The 21,893-nt window shown below is 37.2% G+C and overlaps 1 protein-coding gene across 5 annotated transcripts in view; it reads left to right on the top strand.

Annotated features, from left to right (window-relative positions):
- megf11 (multiple EGF-like-domains 11) overlaps nucleotides 1-21,893 on the top strand; it is a gene marked incomplete in the record, with an annotated part of 100,474 nt that overhangs the window by 24,022 nt on the left and 54,559 nt on the right. For 2 of the 5 annotated variants that reach the window (XM_024282261.2, XM_024282263.2), the window contains 5 exon segments: nucleotides 2,789-2,899; nucleotides 5,664-5,765; nucleotides 6,084-6,184; nucleotides 11,502-11,594; nucleotides 11,776-11,796. In XM_024282261.2, coding sequence (XP_024138029.1) covers nucleotides 2,793-2,899; nucleotides 5,664-5,765; nucleotides 6,084-6,184; nucleotides 11,502-11,594; nucleotides 11,776-11,796 — 424 coding nt within the window. 5 annotated transcript variants of the gene reach the window in all.

Genomic DNA, 21,893 nt, shown 5'->3' on the forward strand with positions numbered 1-21,893 from the left:
TAGTTCAGGATATGGTAAGAAAATAGGCTCACCCTGATTTTTGTGTGTGTAATTCTTGATTTGTAACTCATTCATTTTGTGCATAAGTACAAAAATTATGAAATCCTGCCCATTTCAGATTGCTATTTACACCTGGTTGCTTTATGATGTTAGCCCCCTCTGTTACCATCTTCTACTTTCTTTAAATTCTTCTTTTGTGCTCTTAACACCCCCCAACCTCCCTCTTTTTCTTTTCCATCCGGTCCAACAACAAAAAAAAGGTACAAACACAATCAATATAAATAAAGTTTAGCATAAAATAAAAAAGGGGTTTGTACATATAAACACTTTGCGTGTCAGAGGATCAATAACCCCTGTTGTGACAGTAAAATCTATCTAACACAAGAGGCTCTCAGCACTTATCTGTTTGCTCAGCTTTTGACAGGACAACTTAAAAAAAAAATATATATATATATATATATATGAAACCAAAAAAAGAAAAAACAAAATACGATATACATGTGCAAAAATTAAAATTACAACATCTTGAAATTAAATTACGCACAAATCGCTTTTTACATGCACACAAAACCACATTTACCCGCAAATCTCATGTGAGACTCTTTTCACATCTCCACAAAGTGATGCGTTTAAATGCTGCTAGAATGCTGGGTCATCAGAGTTTTTTATCAGCTGCTTTAAACTTGGATTGTCAAAATTATCTGGTGAAAATTTGACATTTTTCCACTTCCTTAAACTGACATGCTGGATAATTAATATAAAAAAAACTAGTGGGTAGGGAAGGAATTTGAACATAGCTTTAAAGCAGCTACCTGGATTGCTTAGCTACTACAAAAGCTAACAAAAACGTATTTGGAAAGTTTTTTCAGGCGGAAAGAGACAGTGAGAAAGTGAATAAGAATCTTCGACCTCAAATAACAATAAAGTTGCTGTTTTTAGACAAAATCGTGAGTCATCCACGTCATACAGAATTATTGAGACAGTTGTTCTCATGTAGAAGAAGCGGCTCTGGCTAATGCTAATCATGGCGATAAACTATCGACTGTTTCACACACAAAGATAATAAAGTTGGAGACACGGTGGATTCATGTTTATATTATATTTAGAAAAAAACAGTTTTATGATGGTTGCAGCATTTTATTTTCTGTTATTTATCCATCACACCTTAAAAGTCAGACGTAGCTAAAGCTAGCATCCGGTTGTTAGCCTCCACTTTGACGTTAAGGGAAAATCTTCAAATAAAGTTGCTGATTTGTGGAAACTTGTAAAAGGGACATTTCAGAGTTTTCCTGCAGCAAGGCTGAATTAGGTAGGAATCTGTTCAGAAATTTTAGCACAGAAAATTAAAATAATAATAAAAAAAAAAATTAATAAGGATTTATGTAACAACAAATATGAGCGATCTTTTTGCCCTGAGAGACAATCAGAGGCTGGATTGAGTTAAAATGGCATTCTAAGGGAGGAAAAAAAAAATCATATAATATTTTCTTTATGGAACGTTTTCTAATCAAATCAACCACCTTGTTTCATTGAATTATCATCATCTGTAAAAAAAAAAATATAGAGGAATATTTTAAGACTTTTTTAAGCAAAGCTTTTTAAAATTTCTTGTAGTAACATTTTATTTTGAAAATAAATTTTCAGAAACTGGAATCCTAAAATGCTAAAATTCAAACCGATCTGTGAAAATATTGTCCAATTTAAACCATTCTGTGGACTAAAGAGGTTTGTGATGACTGTTCTAGTGCAGCAGAAACATCTAGCACAAAAAAATTTAAATAAAGAAAAAAAAAACACTAAATTTCTCTACGAGCATGGGTTGGTTGCTTGTCTTATCGAGTAAGAAACCTCTCACTCTCAAGAAGCCGTCCCAGATTATCACACTGTGTCACCACTTCACTGTAAATGTCAAACAAGCATTACCATATGAAAAATGATGCATGGCAGGCACACATTTGTTACCCGTGCATTGTTTATCTTCTTTGAGGATATGCAAAGGTAAGACCTGCGTATGAGAATCCATCACTGTCATGCTGGTTGATCATTTGCATTTTTCTGTAGCTTTTTTTATGTATAAATCTTGCGGAAAAAGGTCTTTCTTGGCTTTGAAAGCATGGACCTTTTGAAAGGCGTTCATGAAGGAAATAAGCAGCAGAGCAAAAGACACCTGAAGAAAAATGATTAGTTTTGAAGGTGTATTACTTAAAAGAATTCATCATCAGTCAGGATTTAAACACACTCTGTCCATGGAAGATTGTTCAATGACCGCATTGATTTTTTATTTTTATTTTTTGGATCATAGGCAGACACTCCTTAAACATTTCTTTTCCATTGTTGACATTTTTACCACCCAAAAAAAGAATGAATTTAATTTTCACTTTTTTTTTTGCTTTTCTTTGCAGACTAATGCACTTTGGACTGTTGGGCGAGCAGCTGGGATCATTTTTATTGATCCTAACAGGCATAAGCGACACAAGAGTTTAATAAAAAATAGTTTTTTACAAACTCTTTTTCATGTTTGAACAAGTAATAAATAAATAAATAAGGCATTATTGGTTAGAAGTCATGAAAAAACACTGTATTCACAATCTAGTCGTTCACAAAACTGTATATTTTTGTGTACTATTCTTTACTATCTCAGCAAAAACAGAAAAGTTTAATATAATTAGCAATTCTTTGCACCTCAAATGTGAGATAATTATCTCCCAGGATGCATTGTGAGACATGTTGTGCAGAAAAGCGTCTATTTATCCACCGATATCTTTTTCCTCCCTGCTCCCTGGTCTAGAAGGATGGGGTCACCAGTTGCCCCGCTGGCTTGGCTCCTCATTCTAGGCTTCACCACGAACACCTTCAGCCTCAACCCCGACGACCCCAACGTCTGCAGCCACTGGGAGAGGTGAGCATCCGTTTACCGCACCGCAGCACATTTTGGCTTGATGTCGGTTGAAGGTTCAGACCCTTTACGACTGGCATTGTCCGTTGTTAATATTTATTTATTTCTTTTTGTTTGTTTTATTCGCTCGTAGCCATAATTCCTGATCTACTGTCAGAAGTCTATTGATTTCAGACGGCTCGAGTCACAGCTCAAGAGCAGAGGAGCCGAAGCTTCAAAAGCAATATGCAAGCAGATTGATCAGTGTACTCTCCTCCCAATCAATCATGACATCCATAGTGCTTGAATAAAGATTATTAGCTCAGCGTTACAGTGTCAGCTCCAAGAGAGAAACCCCAACGATTGTTGGTTTGGATTTAAAACTTAAGCTGTGAAGATATTTGTCTTCCTACAGTTTACACATGTAAATATTATTAGTTTTTTTTTTATTAATTATACATGTTACGGTCACAGCATGTGTGTTACTTGTTTGCACCCCTCAACAAGAGTTCATTTCAGTGTTTAGTATCTCACAAAGCGTTCACCATCACTTTAAGGACAGCCAGACTCAAAGCGTGTCTTCAAAGAAGTTGATAGTTTCAAAACCTGCCATTAGAAAAAGTCTTCAAACCTACAATTTTCCAAGCTAAACCAAGAAAATCAATGACCAATCCAAACGGGGCAAAATTCCGGTCTTAAAGTCCTCCTATAGACATTGAGTCAGGTCATGGTAGCGAATATGTTTTCTCACTTTTAACTGGAACAAAAATAAAACTGCAGCCTTTGCATCGAAGATCCTTTAAAATAGGAGGAGTTTATCCAGAACAATTAAAATCACTGCTGCTAATTAATGTGGTCTCCTCCAAAACATTCTTGTATTACCTGTGATCATCCAGAGACAGAGCAAAGTAGTGCTGGGAGATATAACGAAACATAAAAAAGTATCTATCGTGCCATTCTCTTCTATCATTTTTATTGCCAAACTTTTGTGCAAAATGTGTTTTCCTACAAAGAAACTTTCAGAAGATGTTTTTCATGTTTATATAAAGTCAGAGAAAAGTAAGTAATGACATTTTTGTCAATTTTTTCAGAGAATAACTGAAGATATACTGTATTGTGCTAAATGTCATTTGACTGATATATATCAATATCATGATATAAAGTTATCTTTTTCATAATTTCACAATTTTTTTACATATAAGATTATATTTTTGAGTGTTTTGAGCATCAAGTGTACAAATACATCTACATCAAATTTTGATATTTTTACAATTTTTCTTTTTAAAAGATGAACCTTATCAATGACTAAACTGAGAATAGATGCGTATTTGTTGATTTTATAATGTACATTAGTCTACTAGTATATGGCACATCTATTTGCTGCTGTACTGAAATAAATAGAAGATGAAGTAAACAACCAACATAACTAACAAATAACATATATATATATATATAGTTTGTTTTTTATGGATGTTATTTAAAGAAAAATTTATTTTTCTGAGTTGATGTACTGCAGACATATTAAAAAATTTGGCAATTTGATTTTGCCAAATTATTAAACAATTATTCCCTGTATTTAAAATAGTGCTAAACACTTTTGGATTGTAATTAATCACCATTAATCTCAATGTTTTACCAGCTAAATTTTTTATGACAACATGCAGTTTTTGAACAAAAAATGGCCAGAGAGAACCTTTTTCTTTCATTTTTATTGTCTAAAATGTTTTAATTTGTAAAGTGTTAGCACAGATATCACAGAAGTGTGTATTTTCTTCACAAAAGCACAACAACAGTAAGATAGGCGGAACTCTAAGACTTTTATATCAGCTGTATTACTCGAACAAAGCCAACTTAGAGACAAACAGCCATAAGAAACAAACATTGTGTTTCTGCACTTCAAATGATCTGGGTGAATACTCAAATCTGATTGGCTGCTGGGTGTTGATGCCCAGCTAAAAAAGAAGTTCTGATCGCGAATCTCAAATGTTGTGTATCACTGAGCAGTGATACACAACATTGTTGCTTTATAATCTGGACACCAAAAAAAGCAGTAAGAGGTGAACTTTCATAGTTGAACCTGTTGGATTGATCACTTTTTTTTACCGCCGCAGTCGAGGTCTGCCAGCCTTCTCGTGTTACCATGACAACGGGGAGCACCACCAATCAAATAGTCTGCTTTTTGTTAAAAAATGATCTATACAAAAAAAAATAGCAAAGTACTAAAAACCGACTGAATAATTATTTCTTTTGTAAGCTACCATGGTGTAAGCACGTTAGTGTCTTTTTTCAGAAATTAATGCACGCCATGGAAGCCTGAATCATTCGGCTAGAAGCGGAAGATGGTCGCTTCTGACATGTAATTAATATGCGTTCATTTTTTAAAATCTTGTGCAATCTTATGGGGTCCAGATGACCCAAGCCTTACACTGACGTGTTATCCGTCCTATGGGAAATGGGGATGAAGATGGACAGGATTTCATGTCGGTCACCAGAGAAAATCAAAAACTGTTGATAAAAAGTACAAATCACCGTCTTGTGGGGTCCAGATGACCCAACGTCAACATACCTAAGATAGCACAATTGCGTGCCTAATTTTAAAGACTTATAAATGTCAGTTTGATACAATTACCATCAATTCCCCAGCTGAAGATGTAACAATAAAGGATTGTATTAAAAGAAAAATCAGAAAATTACATTTTATAACTGTTTATATTACTTTCAGATGTTAAAATGTTGAGAAAAACTATATGGTGTGAACAAATCTCCTCTTATGTTTATCTTGTTTCAGTTATGCCGTCACCATCCAGGAGTCTTACGCTCATCCTTTTGACCAGATCTACTACACCAGATGCACAGACATCCTCAACTGGTTCAAATGCACAAGACACAGGTGGAGTCATTTTTTAAATCTGATCTTCACCATCATCAAAAATCCCATCCGTATATGAAGGGTATTAACCAAAACTTGCTTATTAGCTATCTTATCCACTCGTTAGTAAATTTTCTCTTTACAGAGAAGCTTTCATCTGTCATATATTTACTCTAATACCATCGGGATCGAAAGTCTAAAATGAATATTTCTCTTTTATTGCCTCTAATTTGCCAAAAGCAACCAAGTGTCAAGTCACTTTTAAGCATCTCTGTGTCTTCCTTGTCCTTCAGTCTTGCTTTCCGTCACGTAGCTGTCTGTGTGTGCCTAATTTTCTAGGATCAGCTATAAGACAGCTTACCGACGGGGAGTGAGGACCATGTATCGGCGCCGCTCGCAGTGTTGCCCTGGTTACTTTGAGAGCGGAGACTTGTGTGTTCGTGAGTATCCTTTTTCTTTAACTCATTTGTCCTCGCTGATGACATTTCAGCTTTTATCTGCAAGACATCTGAGAAAAAAGGAGTAAAAAGAGCTGATCTTTGCGGCGGATGTCTCGCAAATTAAGCCCACTAGGCCTCCCTTCCTCTATTCCACTCCTGTCACGTCCTCTATAACACCGGTGTTAACGCACTGCCATCCGAGTAGATTTATTCAATATAATGTGGTTCAGAATGATTTAAACGCACATGTTTTATATACAAAGACAATCTACACCAGTTTGGACTTTTCTAGAAAGAATTGAAATTGGGTAGCAATGACAAAAATTAATGTGCTGGTTGGAGGTTGAGGTTGGACAGCACCCAATATAAAACCGTGTTAGAGTTCAATAACTTAAAATGAGCTGAAGCCTCGCAAATTAGTCCGTAGCAACATGCTAATAAGAACGTTTCACCATCATTTTTATCTTCTTAGCAGTCATTGACTTCCCCTTCACTTCAAACTGAATTTATTTTCAAGTTGGTCAAATAAAGACAGACCGTGTTACAGTGGAGTTTTATTTTTGATATCTTCTTCTGACCTAATGTTTTATTCTCTTTATTGCACTTGCATAGCCCCTTTTTTTTTCGTGGCGAGGGGTGTTTTCTAATACAATGACAGCAGCCATGTGGGTTTGCTCTTTGACCACAGCTCAGCTTGTCCTTGTCAAGACTTTAATCGCCTCAGGGTAGCCATTCCCCAGGAAGCCGGCCAACCAAGAGTACAAGCTGGTGTGATTATATGGTGGTCTTCAGGAGTGAGGTGCAGACTGATCAATAATGCATTCATTAACCGTTTAACTGACTGTGGAACCATTACTCCATTAATAGGTTTTCAGACTACTAAGATGGTGATTCTGCTAACTGAGTTAGTGCATCTAAAATGAGTCTTTTTCCTTTTTTAAAATACACAATTGGTTTGCTTTTGTATTAGAGGCAACACAGCAGTTTAACCCAGGAGTGGTGGTGGTGGGGGCTGAGTTTATGGAGGCCAAGAGGCCAGTGTTTGCTTTCTGCTGCCTTTGCAAACCCTTGCCTTTTAATCCCTGCAGTCACCTCCGGGATTAAAAGATTTGTATTCCTGAGGAACGTATGCACACATTGACAAAAGGTAACTTTTATAAGGTAAATCGACCCAAAATGAACTTTTGTCTTCTATTTTAGCACGCTTTTTTTTTATTTTGGCTGTCGGCTAAATTTAAATGTCCCCATTTTCTCTATTTGGCGTCTTTCATCAAACACGTTTCATTAAAAGTCAGAAATGCCTTCGGAGTGTTTGCCTTTTTAGTCTTGGCTGCTTCTTTCTTTTTTGTCCACACCAGCGACCTCATTAGCTCCACAGAGAAGTGACAAAAATGCAAGGATCCTAAGACCTTAAAAGCAGCCAAAATCCAAGTTCCACTACCACTAACATTGACTTTTCCTCCCCCTAAATATTAATTTTTTATTTTATGTCGTTCCGGCTGTTGTTTGAATTTCTCCACAATGAGTTGAACTCGGATCCCCTTCTATTCAATTAGCGCTTGAAGTTTCCAAAGACAAGTCCTTTTTATTTCTTTGACCTTTGATCTGTCGTAAGTCATTACCTTAAGATGTTACCAGCCTAAGAAGAGGATGTGAGGATCTCATTTCCTTCCTAATAAGGATGATTATTATAGTTGTGCATGAAGGAGTAAGAGGAACTCGCTAATGACAAGAGCGCCTAATATCTTCAGAGGCTGAAAGACTTTGCGGCGCGATGAGTACCTGTTTTTTTAGGAGGCATTAGGGATGAATGGCTCTTCTGTCCAGTACGGAAAATAAATCAAAAATTAAAAATCTGTTGTAGAATTAGTTGGCTTTTGATATGTTTTGATGAAGATTTTTCTTCTGAAAAGGTTTTTTTATTTTTATATAATTTTTGCTTTAAGTTGCTGTAATATAAGTCATCTCTGTATAGAAGGAGCTTTGCAGAGAAACAACTTTTATGCTCTGCAGGTATTTCCCCATTATAGGAAGCAGCTTTTTTAGTGTGTTACTATTTGTTCCTTAATGCTGAAAATCTCTGTTTCAAAAATCCTAACCAAACCAAACTGCAGTGGCAATCCTTTTTCATTACTGAGTGCAGTAAGATGCTGCAAGGGGAGTGAAGGAAGGACTTAAAGAAGCCAGAAACAAGTCTGCAGCAGTCCATACGGTGCACAGTGTTTGCACTTAGCTCGTTTTACAACAGCTTTACACTTCCAGACACCTTAATGCAGTTTTCCAATGCAATATATTCAATACGCACCAAAACCTTTTCTCATTTTTGTGCCAACAAAACAAAAAAGTAAAATTTTTGTTTTAAAAAAAAGGATAAAAATAGTTAAACTCAGATTTCAGTAATTGTAATTATGTCAACATTTAAGGATAATGTGTAAGCTGCATTTTTACAAAAAGGAGAGACTGTTAAACTATTAAATCACTGACTTAATACTAAAGTCCAGCTTCATAACGGTTTTTATGGAGGTTTTCAAGTATGTGTCATTACCTGTCAGTGCCTGCCAATAAAGGTGATGGCTTACCCTTAAAAGTTTAAAATGTTAAAGAACGCGGGATATAAGCTTTCTTATGTCTTTTAGTGTAGGAGACTCTTGAGGCATCCTTTATTAAGGAAATTTATCATTTTTGTACATCAGTTCTATGCATGTGTAACATTTTAGACGGTGCATTATTACTTTTATTCTATTATTTCAGAAATTACTTGACTTATAGCCTTTAACAACATTTTTCTTTGCTTTTGCACTATATGACATGGTAGAGAAAAGCATTTTACTATTTTTTTTTCATCTTTTATTTGGGTGCAACCTTGAAAAACGTGGTAAACTCTCAATACACACTTTTTAAAATGTGCTTTTACAGCAATAATATAACATATTCTGAAGAGAAAGTCATTTTTATTTAGTAACAAAATCCTTTAAGGAAACAGAAAAATGTAACAAAGTTCTATTGCTGGATCCGATTTGGCTAATTTAGGCTTTTTTAGGCTATTTTGGACTTTAGCTAATATTTCAGCTACATGCTAGCTGTTTTGGCTAATTTAGGCTTTTTACATTTTTTTTTAGGATATTTTGAAGTTTAGCTATTATTTCAGCTACATGGCTAATCTAAGTTTTTTTTTTTGGTTGTTTTTTTAGGCTAATTTAGCATTTGGCTAATATTTGAGCTAGCTCTCTGCTTTAGCATATTCAGCTATTAGCTCTGTTATTAGCTTTAGTGTTTCTAGCTATCAATTTCAGCATGTTCAGCTAACAGCACTAGCATCTTCAGCGGCCACTTTCAGCGTACAGCTTTCACACTAGCATTATGTTAAAAAGTAGTTTTAAAAATGTAGTTTTAGTGAATGTTTATCCTGTCCGACCCGGGACCTAAGGTGTGTTTTGGATTTTGGTCCCCTGTGGGATGCAGTTTGACACCCTTAGATGCTGCAAGGTAAAACAGCATAAATGGAGCAAAGTTGGTGAAGAAAAGCTTTTAAAAAGTCAAATCAGTCTAAGGTTAGCTAAAATAATAATAATAATAAACACTGAAATTACATATTCAAGACTGAAACAAAAGGAAACAGTACCCGCAGAGCTTGACACAAGGATTTAGAAGAACGTTTTTATGGGGGACTTTAAAATATTGTAGTTTGACTGGCCAAAAATATCAAATTGGATAACATTGCACAGCAATCACCAATTAGCTCCATTGTTCCTTGTTCTGATAACACCTCTGCATAATGAGTTAGATTAGCCTTTTATCTAGATGAAAGACTCAATTTTCCAACAGATTCCTTAGACATGAGTTAGGCAGAGTGATTCATGAATTTCAATTAAAATGAAAGACCTACCTCCTACTTTATAATGCCTTCCCTTCAGTACAACGGTTTTGATCTCAGGAGAGGGGTGTGCTTTATCCTTTTTTCACATATTCAAAACTTAATTTCCATATTTCTTTTTTTTTTGACACATTTGCATTTCCCTGTTCTCGCTAATCTGAATTTGCTGATTGAAACTAAATGAAATCAACTCATCATGGTGACATTGAATTTGTCTCCTCTTCCCTTTGAGTTCTCTGCATAGTGTGGACACATTGATTACAGGTAGTCAATCTGGCTGCCTTCGTCAGCACAAATATTGGAGCTTTTTCTCCTTTTCTTCATGCTGGGTAACTCTAATTAGACAGTTTTCTGCAAAAGGACCAATGTTCTGAAGTCCCCTATAAACTATCTTTCAATCTCCGCGTTAGCTTTTTGAAGCTGGGGCATTTTTGCAATTATTCATGGCTGATGGGTGTTTTGGATTCACTCCTGTCTCTTCTGCTGTATTTCACTCGTCGGTGGTGGATCCTAATCGAAGTCTGGTTGAGTGATAATCTATAGCGGCTCTGTTCGGGCTTGCAGCCAGCCCCCGCTGACCTCTCTGCATGCAGGGTAGTCTTGAGCTGCATTATTGCTCAAAGCTGAATATTAGAAAAAAAAAGTCAGATGTTGTCCTCCTGAGAAGACACAAAGTAGAGAACAAAAGCAGAGGAGTTTGATGTGATGTTTGATCTCTACAGGGGACAGACTGTCTACTTTACTGCCTTTTGATTATGCATCATCCCTCCAAGAGCCATGACCACAGATTCCCATCGGACAGGGTTCCTTACTGGTCATTTTTGCTCGGACGCGTCTCAGATAAGAGCCTGCAAATGACCTTGCCTGCCACGTATGCGTCAAAGTTACGATTTCATTAAACGGCTACTCTTTGGTTTAAAGAAAAAAAAAAGAATAAAAAGTTTTCTCCTTTTTTTTTCTAACTCAACAAAAAAACCCTAATTCTGGATAAGACTGTTTCAGGAATACTAATGCTGCCCCGATCAATTTGGTGTTGTGTTGCTCAATATGAATGATCAGAAAACTGCACACTTGGTAAACACTGCGGCGTACCTGCAACATTAAAGCTTCACTTTATGGCAGAGCATTAGGGGTGATTTACAACGTGTTCTGTCACGGCTCAGCCTGCTGATAATGGCTCGTTGTGGAGAGCAAAGCTGTGCAATAAACCAAAAATGTTAACCAAAGACTCTTTTAAGAAATCATTTAGCTCTCCGTCAAGTGTTGGAGATGGATGTCAAAGCTGAGTGGAATCTGGGAATACTGAGGTCTAAATTTTGAAATTTCCTGCAGTAATTTGAGGTTGTTTGTTGGTGGTTTAATGATCTCTTTCAATCCACTTGTGTGAGAATGTGTTAGCACAACAGTAAATTGCACTGATGAGGGGATGTCTCTGTGTCGCAGCACTGTGCACTGAGGAGTGCGTCCACGGCCGCTGCGTGTCGCCTGATTCATGCCAGTGTGAGCCCGGATGGGGAGGATTGGACTGCTCCAGTGGTAAGTGCACTTTACCTCTAAACCTCCAATTACTCACTAAGACTCATTTATTCCTAAATTACATTCACAGCCAGTAAGTCCTTAAGACTTTGCTGTGAATTTATTTACTTATTTCTTTATTTTTGTTGCCTCAATGTCCGTTTATCTCAAAGCTGCTCAGCTTTGTGTCCTCTCTTCTTAGCAAGCACAGCCAATGGAACAGGTAAGTCCCAATGAATTCATTTTCATTTGCTGGAAGTGGAAGTGATTTGCTTGATGAATCTAGCGGATGAATGGATGGTTGCATCCCCCTGTGTCTACCAAACTCTCTGTTATGGTCCTAATCATGATTAGACTGGTGCCTATTTCTTGTTCAGCGAAATGATGGATCGGCGCCAAAGCTGAAACAAACCATTGTGCCCCCCCCCACCCCTTTGTTAGGGTTAGACGAGCAGATCGGAGGATTGAGACGTTGAATTCTACAGTCAGTTAAATGCCTGCGCCTCTATAAGGCCGGGCAGGAGGAATAATCTATATCTTCCTTTGTAAAAATTTATGCTTGCACAGAAGTGTTCATGCCGGGGGGGCTCTTTTTCTTCCTGACAAAGATAGCAGCACTAGTGACCCAGTCGCCATTTCCCACATCAACATTTCTGACCTCCAATTTATAACCACGCCATGGCATTTAGCTGCTGCGTTTTTTTTCAGCAATGATTAACGGCAGATAAAATCATATCAGTAGTGTAGCGACGAGTTTTCATTATAAAGAGAGCCATTCGCTGATTAGCAACGGTGTGTAAATCAGCCGCCCCAGCCGCAGCACCAGTCTATTGGAGGTGGATTCATAGGCGTAAATCACAAGCCGGAGCTGTTGTGCTGCTGCTGCTGCTGCTGCTGCTTCCCACAGACTGACTGCTGAGGGTCCAGCAGGACGGATGTGGAGGTGAGGACCCTCAGGGACTGTCATCCCACTCGTGGTTTGTTAGGAGTGCAGCCACGTGTGCCTTTCAGCCTACAGGTGTTTAGCCGATCCACCTTGTTAGGACAGACTTGATGACGGAGACAGAGGCATTATTCATAACTTCAGATTTCCATACCAGGCATGATTCCAGGCTTTTTCATTTATGAGCTTTCATCTGCAGAAATTAGGAATGCGTGCCAATTTTTAAATTAAATCTGGCCTCCTTTTTCCTTCGTGTGAATGGTTCAGCATGTTCCTTCTCTTTGTCTGTGACTGTAAATTTTTCCTTTCAGTCGACACAGATAGAATGTGGTTTAGAAAATCTGGTTCACAAGGCCCAATAGAGCAAAGTTTTAAACAATTGAGTCACAATTGTTTATTTTTTTCTCGTGGATTTTACGTTTTTTGTTTGAGTTGGGGAGTTTGTGCTTTAAAAAGCCAGCTCCATATGGTTCTAACTGAGGAGAGGGCAGAATGAGCCGCTCACATGACAAAGGACGTGTAAATGCGATAAAGTGTGTCGCCCAAGCTTGGAGATGAAGAGCTGCCGTGGGATGCTGCGGCCTAAAGCTGAAGTGACAGCCTTTCAGCCAGCGATCTGGAGCTGGATCAAAGGCTTGGACTTAGTTTCTGGAGCAGCACCCACCAGGAAGCAGTTTTGTATATGGGTCAGGTGGTGAAAATAAAGCATTTGTAGCCAGAGAGAAGAAAGTGAAAAGGTGGGAGAGATTAGAAAAGAAAAAAAGAAATAAGAAAGTCTGTGGAAACAGATGAAATCGCCCGTTTTTCACCTGCTGTTGTCCCACCTGCTGCAGCCATCCAATTCATTGGCCTGGAGCAATAGTCCAACTGAGATCAGGCCTGCCCCGCGACCAGCCAGGAGCTCTGAGGGTCTCATCTCAACCACGTACTGTTAGAAAGATGAGGCAGAAAAACAGGAAGTTGATTGCAGAAAACATGTATGATAGATCTCTGGTTGTGGTGATCGTTGTTGGTGTTTTTTGTGTCTCACATAGCGTTTACGTTTCTCTGCTACTGCCTGTATTCATAAACCATAGTTTTTTAAATATTGAACAAAATATACCCCCATAGGAAATGAATAAGAAAGTCTGCTAATTTAAAATTTAAAAAATATTAGCAACAAGCCTTCATGGGCTATGTTTGAATCTTTCACAGAAATTTTTTTTTAAAAATGTGGACTTTAGCTAATATTTTAGCAACATGCAAACATTTTTAGCTAATTTGTTATCTACTGGGCTTTTTAGGCTAATTTTGAGTTTTGCTTCTATTTTAGCAACAGGCTAACGTTTTTTTTTACTTATTTAGAATAATTTTAGGCTATTTTGGAGATTAGCTAGTATTTAAGCAATGTGCTATCTTTTTTGGGTCTAATTTGGTTTCTACTAAGGTTTTTTATGCAAATTTTGAGTTTAGCTAATATTTTAGCAACAGGCTAACGCTTTTGAATAATTTAGTTTACTGAGGAATTTTAGGCTATTTTGGAGTTTAGCGAGTATTTAAGCAATGTGCTAGCTTTTTTTGTGACCAATTTATACTGAGGTTTTTTATGCTAATTGGGAGTTTAACTGTATTTTAGCAACAGGCTAGGTTTTTGACTAATTGAGTTTGCTGAGGAATGTTAGGCTATTTTGGATATTAGCTAGTATGCAACAAGCTAGATTTATTTTTTTATTTTTTTGGCTAGTTTGGTTTCTACTTCATAATTTTTAGGCTATTTTGGAGTTAAGCTGTATTTTAGCAACAGGCTAAAGTTTTTGACTAATTTAGTTTGCTGAGGAATGTTAGGCTTTTTTGGAGTTTAGCTAGTATTTAAGCAACAAGCTAGCATTTTTTTGGCTAGTTTGGTTTCTACTTATGAATTTTAGGCTATATTTTGGAGTTAAGCTAGTATTAAAGCAACGTGCTAGCTTTTTTGTTTGGACTAATTTGCTTTCTACTAAGGTTTTTTGCATATCCTGAATTTAGCTAATATTTTAGCAACAGGCTAACGTTTTTGAATAATTTAGTTTCCTGAGGAATTTTAGGCTATTTTGGAGTTTAGCTAGTATTTAAGTAACACTCTAAATATTTTAGCAAAATTGGTATGTATTTGGGGTTTTTAAACAATTTTACTGCAATTTTTTCAGAAATGTTGGTCAGCTTAATTGCTCTTTCATAGTTCTTTAACGAAATTTCCAATCTTTTAGCAAATTTACCATTTTGCAAATAGATTTAACATTTTCAGCAAATCCCTTCAGGAGTTAAAGTAAATTCCATCACCATTTTCAGCAATAAACTTCAGCATCTTCTGTGACTACTTCAAGCAAAAAGCATTCACACTAGCATTATCGCAGATTATGCTACTTTTCTAGTCACTGAAGTGCCCTCTATCTATTAATATTTTTTTCTTGTTTCTCTCAATTTGATTTCTCCTCTGATATTAAAATTTTCCTTTCTATATCAGTGTTTCATAACCGTTTTCAAGTAAATAAAACTTAATAACAAAGGGGTGGCAGCATTTTTTACAGAGGCAGCTCCGTTAAATGGAGCTTTGCTTATTGAACTGAACGGCACATCTTTAGTAATCTTTGCAACTTGATGTATATACTGTGTTTTCTCCGAATGCAGTGGTATTATTGTTTGCAGCCAATGTAGGATCTAGTGGTGTAAAGAAAGCTGGGATGAAATGTCGTTTTTGTGTGATATTGTGAGTTTATTGAATAAAAACGATACATTTTTTTTTTACGATTTTATGAGTTTTCTTGCCAAATAGTGTCAGAGAAAAAAAATTCTATTCTTTCATCATGGTGCTCTTTTCAACACAATTTAATTCCTGTGATGAGTCTGTCACACCAGGTCACCATACACTGCTGTAATAACAGCTTTCAGATAAAGAAAGTGATAAATGTAGTTGCTGTCTCCACAAGGCATAGTTAGCTGTGACTGCTATCACTTGAAAAATATTAGGTGTAATGAAGCATTGATTTCATGAGCTTCAGTCAAATAATGACATGTTCCCAGAGCTTGAGTAGAGACTTTTTTTTGTTTATCCTTAAATGAACTTCTCTTTCTTCACAACATTTGGGCACTTATGCAGAGATTCTATAAATCAATGCTACATCAGGAAAGCTCCTGAAAAGTCCCGGGCAGCAGTTGAGCTTTGTTAACCACAAAACATCCTTTGTGTTCTTGCAAGAAATCTATCACACTTAACAGCCAAATCTAATGTGGTTGGTCAGCCGTGTTCCACGAGGTATTCTTCAGTGTATTAAAATGATAAAGCAGCCGCTCTTACGGCTGCTGTCCTCGTCGTTAATTGATAAATGTGGCCCATGAACGCGTTTTTACGGGCTGTTGCACAACATGAAATGCTATGTAATTGTTGTTTTATGTTAATTGAAAAGCAAAGCATTCATTTTTAGGGTTTTATTAGACTTAATTTTATTTAGGGGTGCAGTTTCATAGTGGGTCAAATGGAAAGGGCAAATAATAACGGCGTTTATTAGCTTCTTTTATACTTAATTCAATTTCCCCATGAAATGTGAAAAAGAAACCAGACAAAAATGCTGCTGAGACTTCCTTTTGGCTGAAAAACACTCCTCCCCTCCAGCAAACGTCAAGTGTTTATATATTATTGTCAGTCTGAGCCGGAGCTCTACAGTCAACATGTATTGCTGTCAAAGAGGAGGGGCGGACTCATATTTACTCTTTTTTGGCGGATCAGTCTAAATTTCACTTTAAGAATTTTATCTTCATTAATCTTTCAGGTGGCAAATGCTGCATAAGCATGTGGGAGCATAAAAAACATGTCAGCTTTCTTCCAGTTGATGATGTCAACAACAAAAAAAAACCAGAAAATTTTGGCTTCTTCACCAGCAAGAAAGGATGTCTACATTGATTGAATTCCTCATTAGACAAGCCCGTAGAGACACTTATGAATTTTCGATCTGTATGATTTTGAAGGAGTATCTTTGCTGATTGTAAAAGTTGATTCCGACCGCCACACTCGGTTTGATTGGATCAAAGCACCCAGGCAATGATGCTTCTCTCAAGAGGACAGAAAATGGAGCGCTGTAGTGGCTGATGCTCCTTACATATACAATATATTTATACTTATGAGTGAAAGTAAGTCCTACAGCTCAGACCAAATGGAGTCCTTTAGTATTTAACAGTGCTTTCTGTTTTTAGGGGAATATTAACGCCAGAATCATTATTTTGTTTAATTTATTCAATCCCCAACTGCAAGAATTAAAGTTTTAGCTCTAAAATGGAGGAGTTTGGATCTGCTCTTTCTATTACATGTACACTGCCACTCTTTTACAGCATCACATGCTGTCTTGTGTTTGCAGTGAATTGAGAAGAAACATTAAAAAAAAAACCTTAAAACGACTTTACTCCCAACGTTAACGTGCCTATAGGAGCACAAGGATTATATCTATTTCAGATTTTAAAAGACACATTGCTACATGTTTTAATTATTTTGTATGGTTGTTTGGATATGAAAGTCTTTATAAATGGAAATTATAAAATTGCAGATACATTATCTGGCTTGATGGATGATAACTAGAAATAAGTGCATTTTGAGATCGACTACTTGGCATAAAAATCTGTTAAGCCAATCAGCTTTAACCGTTTCCATTCTATTTAAAACTATCTCCATGTTAACATATTTTAAAATGCCCCAACAATACAAAATTACACATCAAGTGTTACTCAAGTTTTGAGTATTTGAATAGTTTTCTGAAAATGGTTGTACAACAATTCAACAACGTCTTCCGATCTCCGTCTCTATAGGATTCAAAGAGTGACTTAAAAAAATAAATGGAACCGCTTTAAAGCGCAAACGAGCACACCCACACCTCTTAACCTCCAGACAATCAGTTAATGTCTTTATCAAGCACACTGGCAGTCTAAGTCAGTTGTCATTCAGACAGACATGAGAGACAGTCAGATAGCAGACTGAAGGGGTAAATGGAAAGGCAGGGAAGAAAAATACATTGCTACGGCGGAATGCAAATTACTGATATTTATCTTTAGCAATGTTTAGCCTTTACAAAATTACACTTGTAGGAAGTGGTGACAGAAAATTCATGAGGCTGAGAAGTCATGAAAAGTAATATACATTTGAAAAGGTCTTCACAGCTTATATGTTTTGCAATAATGTACAAGTGAGAAAGCAATTCAAGTTAACAAGAACTGCTGCTTTTAATGAAGCGCTATGGAACACATGCCTGACTTTCTGTTCTATTTTTCATTTATTTGTTTTTACATGGAAAAGTTTAGATTAGAAATCCAACTAGTGGGGTAGAAATCAAAATAGTTTTTATGCTTTAAACCAGTGGTCCCCAAAGTCAGACAATATTTTCAGTTTTTTTTTCTTTTTTTTTCTCTCTTTAAGATTTCAGTTTCCATAAAGTCTAGTTTTCTAATTTAAATGTCCCTATATAGAATGAAACTGAGCTGTTACATCATTAAACTTGCAGGGTATTTTTCACAAAACTATAAAAAGCAGCAAAAAACAACACAAGGCTACATAAAAAAGCAGTATAAGTATACAAAAAGGTGAAAATAAAATAAAATAAAATAAAAATAAGTATTTGTTACAAAAATGGTGAGACTGTGACTGCCCTCCCCCTCCCAATATTGGTCGTTTTTCTAAATAAAACTTCCTTTTAGAATCAGAAATTATACAAATGCACATTTTTTTTGTCTGCAGACCGGTACCATTTTGTCATAATGTACAAAACGTAACAAATTATCATCCGTGTGTTTAGGCTTCTTGGGTCTGAAAATCCGCTAAAGTGTCAGTGATTTCTTACACACTATGACCAGTATTTAATTTACCTCCTAATTGTGCAGCTGTTCCAGAAAGTTCCAGAATGCAGGTGTGGATTTGTGTCCCCAAAAAGCAGCTTCTGCCGAAGAGTTTGCTTCAAAAGGAGTAAACTATATTCTTATGTTATTCTGAACAAAACCTGTTCTAGAAATGTCTCAAAAACTGAGAGGAAATCATTTAAACTTTAAAAAAATGTCACGTACTGTCTCTTTTGAGGAACATTTGCTGATTTTTTTTGTGTTGAAATTCATTCATTCTCAACACTAGTGTCAAGCTATAGTGCATTGTTGTGGTGGTTTTGAGATGACTCTTCAAACAAACCAATCCACTACATTATTTATTTGGACGCATACAATTCTCTCTTTTTTGCCTTTTGGTCTAAAAAGGAGAGATTCCATATGTTCAATCCCACTGAATTTTTATTCTGCTAACACAAAAGAAGAGTTAAAAACTCCACTATATTTGACAGGTTATAAGAATGAAGTACATCATTTGTTTACTTTTAACCATATGTAGTATGTTTATGTTGTTTTTTGGACTTAGCTTAGCTTGTCTTAAACTTTTCAACAATGGAAATAAGGTGATGCTGATACCATACACCATCACTAAACCCTTTTGGGTATTAATGGGTAACAAGGGCTTCAGGACTTCTTGTTTCAAACTAACTCTACCTTTGCATTTCTGATTGGGAGGTCACACCTGATCCCGGTAATCAGCTGTATGTGGGGTAAGGATATTTGGCCCTTAAATATTATAAATGCCTATGAATTCCAAAAAAATAATTCAAAAACTAGTACCTCATTTATGCTGGTTGAGGCTAAGAAATCTATTCACTGAGGATCTCTATTACCTTGATTCTGTCAACTTGTATTTTTTGTCTTGTTAATCCAGATCACCCCCTCCCTTCCCCGTGCTCTTTCCCAGCCCCATTTTTCTGTTTCTGTGGTGGCCTACCCACATTGACTTAACCCTTTAACGCTGGAGCTCCAGTGTTTATGTTCTTTGATTTACTTTAATTTTTTAATTGTTAACAATTAAGCATCAGCAACGACGCCTTAAGTGTTAAGGGGTTAAGTAGGGATTCTGTTGGTTAGCTCGCTACGCTAGCCGGCTGGCGGACAGCGTAGTGTGCTAGTAAGCTCTTCTGTAGCAAGCTAGCGAGCTCCACCGTTGCATGCTATGGAGCTTTGCTGTAGCGAGCTAGCGAGTTGTGCTATAGTATGCCAGTGAGCTCCTCTGTGTCAAGCTAGCAAGCTCTGCTGTAGTGAGCTAGCAACCTCCTCTGTATCAAGCTAGCGAGCTCCGCTTTGGCATGCTAGCGAGCTCCGCTGTAGCATGTTAGCAAGCTCCTCTATAGCAAGCTTTGCTGTATTGAGCTAGCAACCTCCTCTGTATCGAGCTAGCGAGCTCCGCTTTGGCATGCTAGCAAGCTCCGCTGTAGCATGTTAGCAAGCTCCTCTGTAGCAAGCTAGCGAGCTCCGCTTTGGCATGCTGGCAAGCCACACTGTACTAAACTAGCGAGCTCCGCTGTATTAAGCTAGCAAGATCGGATGTAGCATGCTAGCAAGCTCCTCTATAGCAAGCTTTGCTGTATTAAGCTAGCAACCTCCTCTGTATTGAGCTAGCGAGCTCCGCTTTGGCATGTTAGCAAGCCCCACTGTACTAAACTAGCGAGCTCTGCTGTATTACGCTAGCAAAATCTGCTGTAGCATGCCAGCAAGCTCCTCTGTATTGAGCAAGCAAGCTCTGCTGTAGCATGCTAGCAAGCTCCTCTCTAACTAGCTAGTGTCGATGGTTGTCGCTGCATTTTCGGTATCCGGAAGCAAACGGTTGCACCGCTCTCCCGCATGCGCGAACCAAACATCACTTCCGCTAAAACATTTTCCGGTTTTCGGACGGTAACAACAATAATAACCTCGTAGGATGTTAATATAGCACTTAAAATGTTTACCATAGTGAAAACATTCACTTATTGTTGAAAAAAACGAAAGGAAAAAGACACGTTAAGAATCAGGACCTTACGATCTTGCAGTGACTACAAACGGACTACAAATGTTTTCTTCTTCTGCTGTTTTACATGACGGCAGTTTACTCCTCCAAGCTAAGAGGATACAGCGCCACTTCAAGACACTTTATTTTCTCCGGTAATCCAAACATGTTATTAACTGTAACTCGGTGGCTTTTTTTCGAACTGCAATCCAGTCAGGAGAAGCTCTCAGTTGTTGAGAAAAACATAAATTCTTGTGATCAAGGAGTTTTACTGTTTGGAAATGTGGTATAGTGGGTGAAGAGCGGAAGTGACGTGTGGTTCGCGCATGCGGGGTGAGCGGTGCAACCGTTTTGCTTCCGCATACCGAAAATGCGACAGCTAGCAAGCTCGTGACCCACATTTTCTGCCCACTTTTTAGCCATATAGGGCTCTTGGCCTTGGTGGCTGGTTCTTTTTATTTGTTCTTATATGATTTCTGCCAGGTCTTCTTGTTTGCTGATGTCTTTTAGTTTGAGCAGTTTTGGTTTGTTTTCATCACAGTTATCTTGGTTGATTTGTCTCATTTTAAAATCAGTCATCCTGCACCTGAATCTCAGCCTTTCATAATGTCATGTCCACAGAGGACTTTGTTTAAAATCTTGTTTTTAAAGTTGGGACCTTAATTATTTTTCTTTAAGTATGTGATCTAATGTTCTAATTTTATTGGCAATTATTTAAAAGAAAAATACACCTAGCATTTTAGTTTCACGTTGATAGTTGTGGCCATTAAAAAATAAATAAAGTATGGAATTCAGCCTGCAAGACAGAGAAGCCCTCTCTCGAGTTGTGACATCTGGATGCAGCTCTGACAGCTTCCTTTTACTGGGCTTTTTTCTTTTCTTTTGCATGTCTCAAAGTAACTTATGAAAGGTGTAAATCACAGTGGAGAGACTTCGCCTGACAGATATGGAGTCCATCATATGAACTGAAGCAGACACTCCCACTTTAGCTGACAGCATCCTTAATTACACGTAACACATTTATGCACACACACTAATGTCTATGATGAATTAACTATTAATAAGTGAAAATATTCTTGCTGACAGTTATAATCTTTTGAAGACATTTTGCACATGCATCATAGGAAACCTATAACATTTTCTGGAAATATAAGCCTCAAGTGTGCAAATTGACTTTGCTAAGCTCTGAAGATTTTTTGCACCATCCCATTAGGCAGGATTTATTATTCCCCTAGAGCTCGCTGCTCCATTACCTTTGGGAGACTGCCTAAAGTGTGTGTGTATGTGTGTGCATGTATTTATATGCATGTGTGATGGCTTTGCATATAACCTGAGAACAAAAAGCGGGTGGATAGCATATCGTGGTGATTGTCAGGATGATACAACATTCAAACCCACTATTCATTATCACTGTGGTTCCTGTCATTAGTCTCTGTGAGAGTTATGAGCTCCAAGAACACACCACAGAGCCCTGAGAGCTTTTGTAGATGGTTTGATTTAATAAGGACATTAAAAAGCCTTATCTGCTGTCCTT

This window comes from Oryzias melastigma, linkage group LG6, assembly GCF_002922805.2.
Source record: "Oryzias melastigma strain HK-1 linkage group LG6, ASM292280v2, whole genome shotgun sequence".
Classification (NCBI taxonomy): Eukaryota; Metazoa; Chordata; class Actinopteri; order Beloniformes; family Adrianichthyidae; genus Oryzias; species Oryzias melastigma.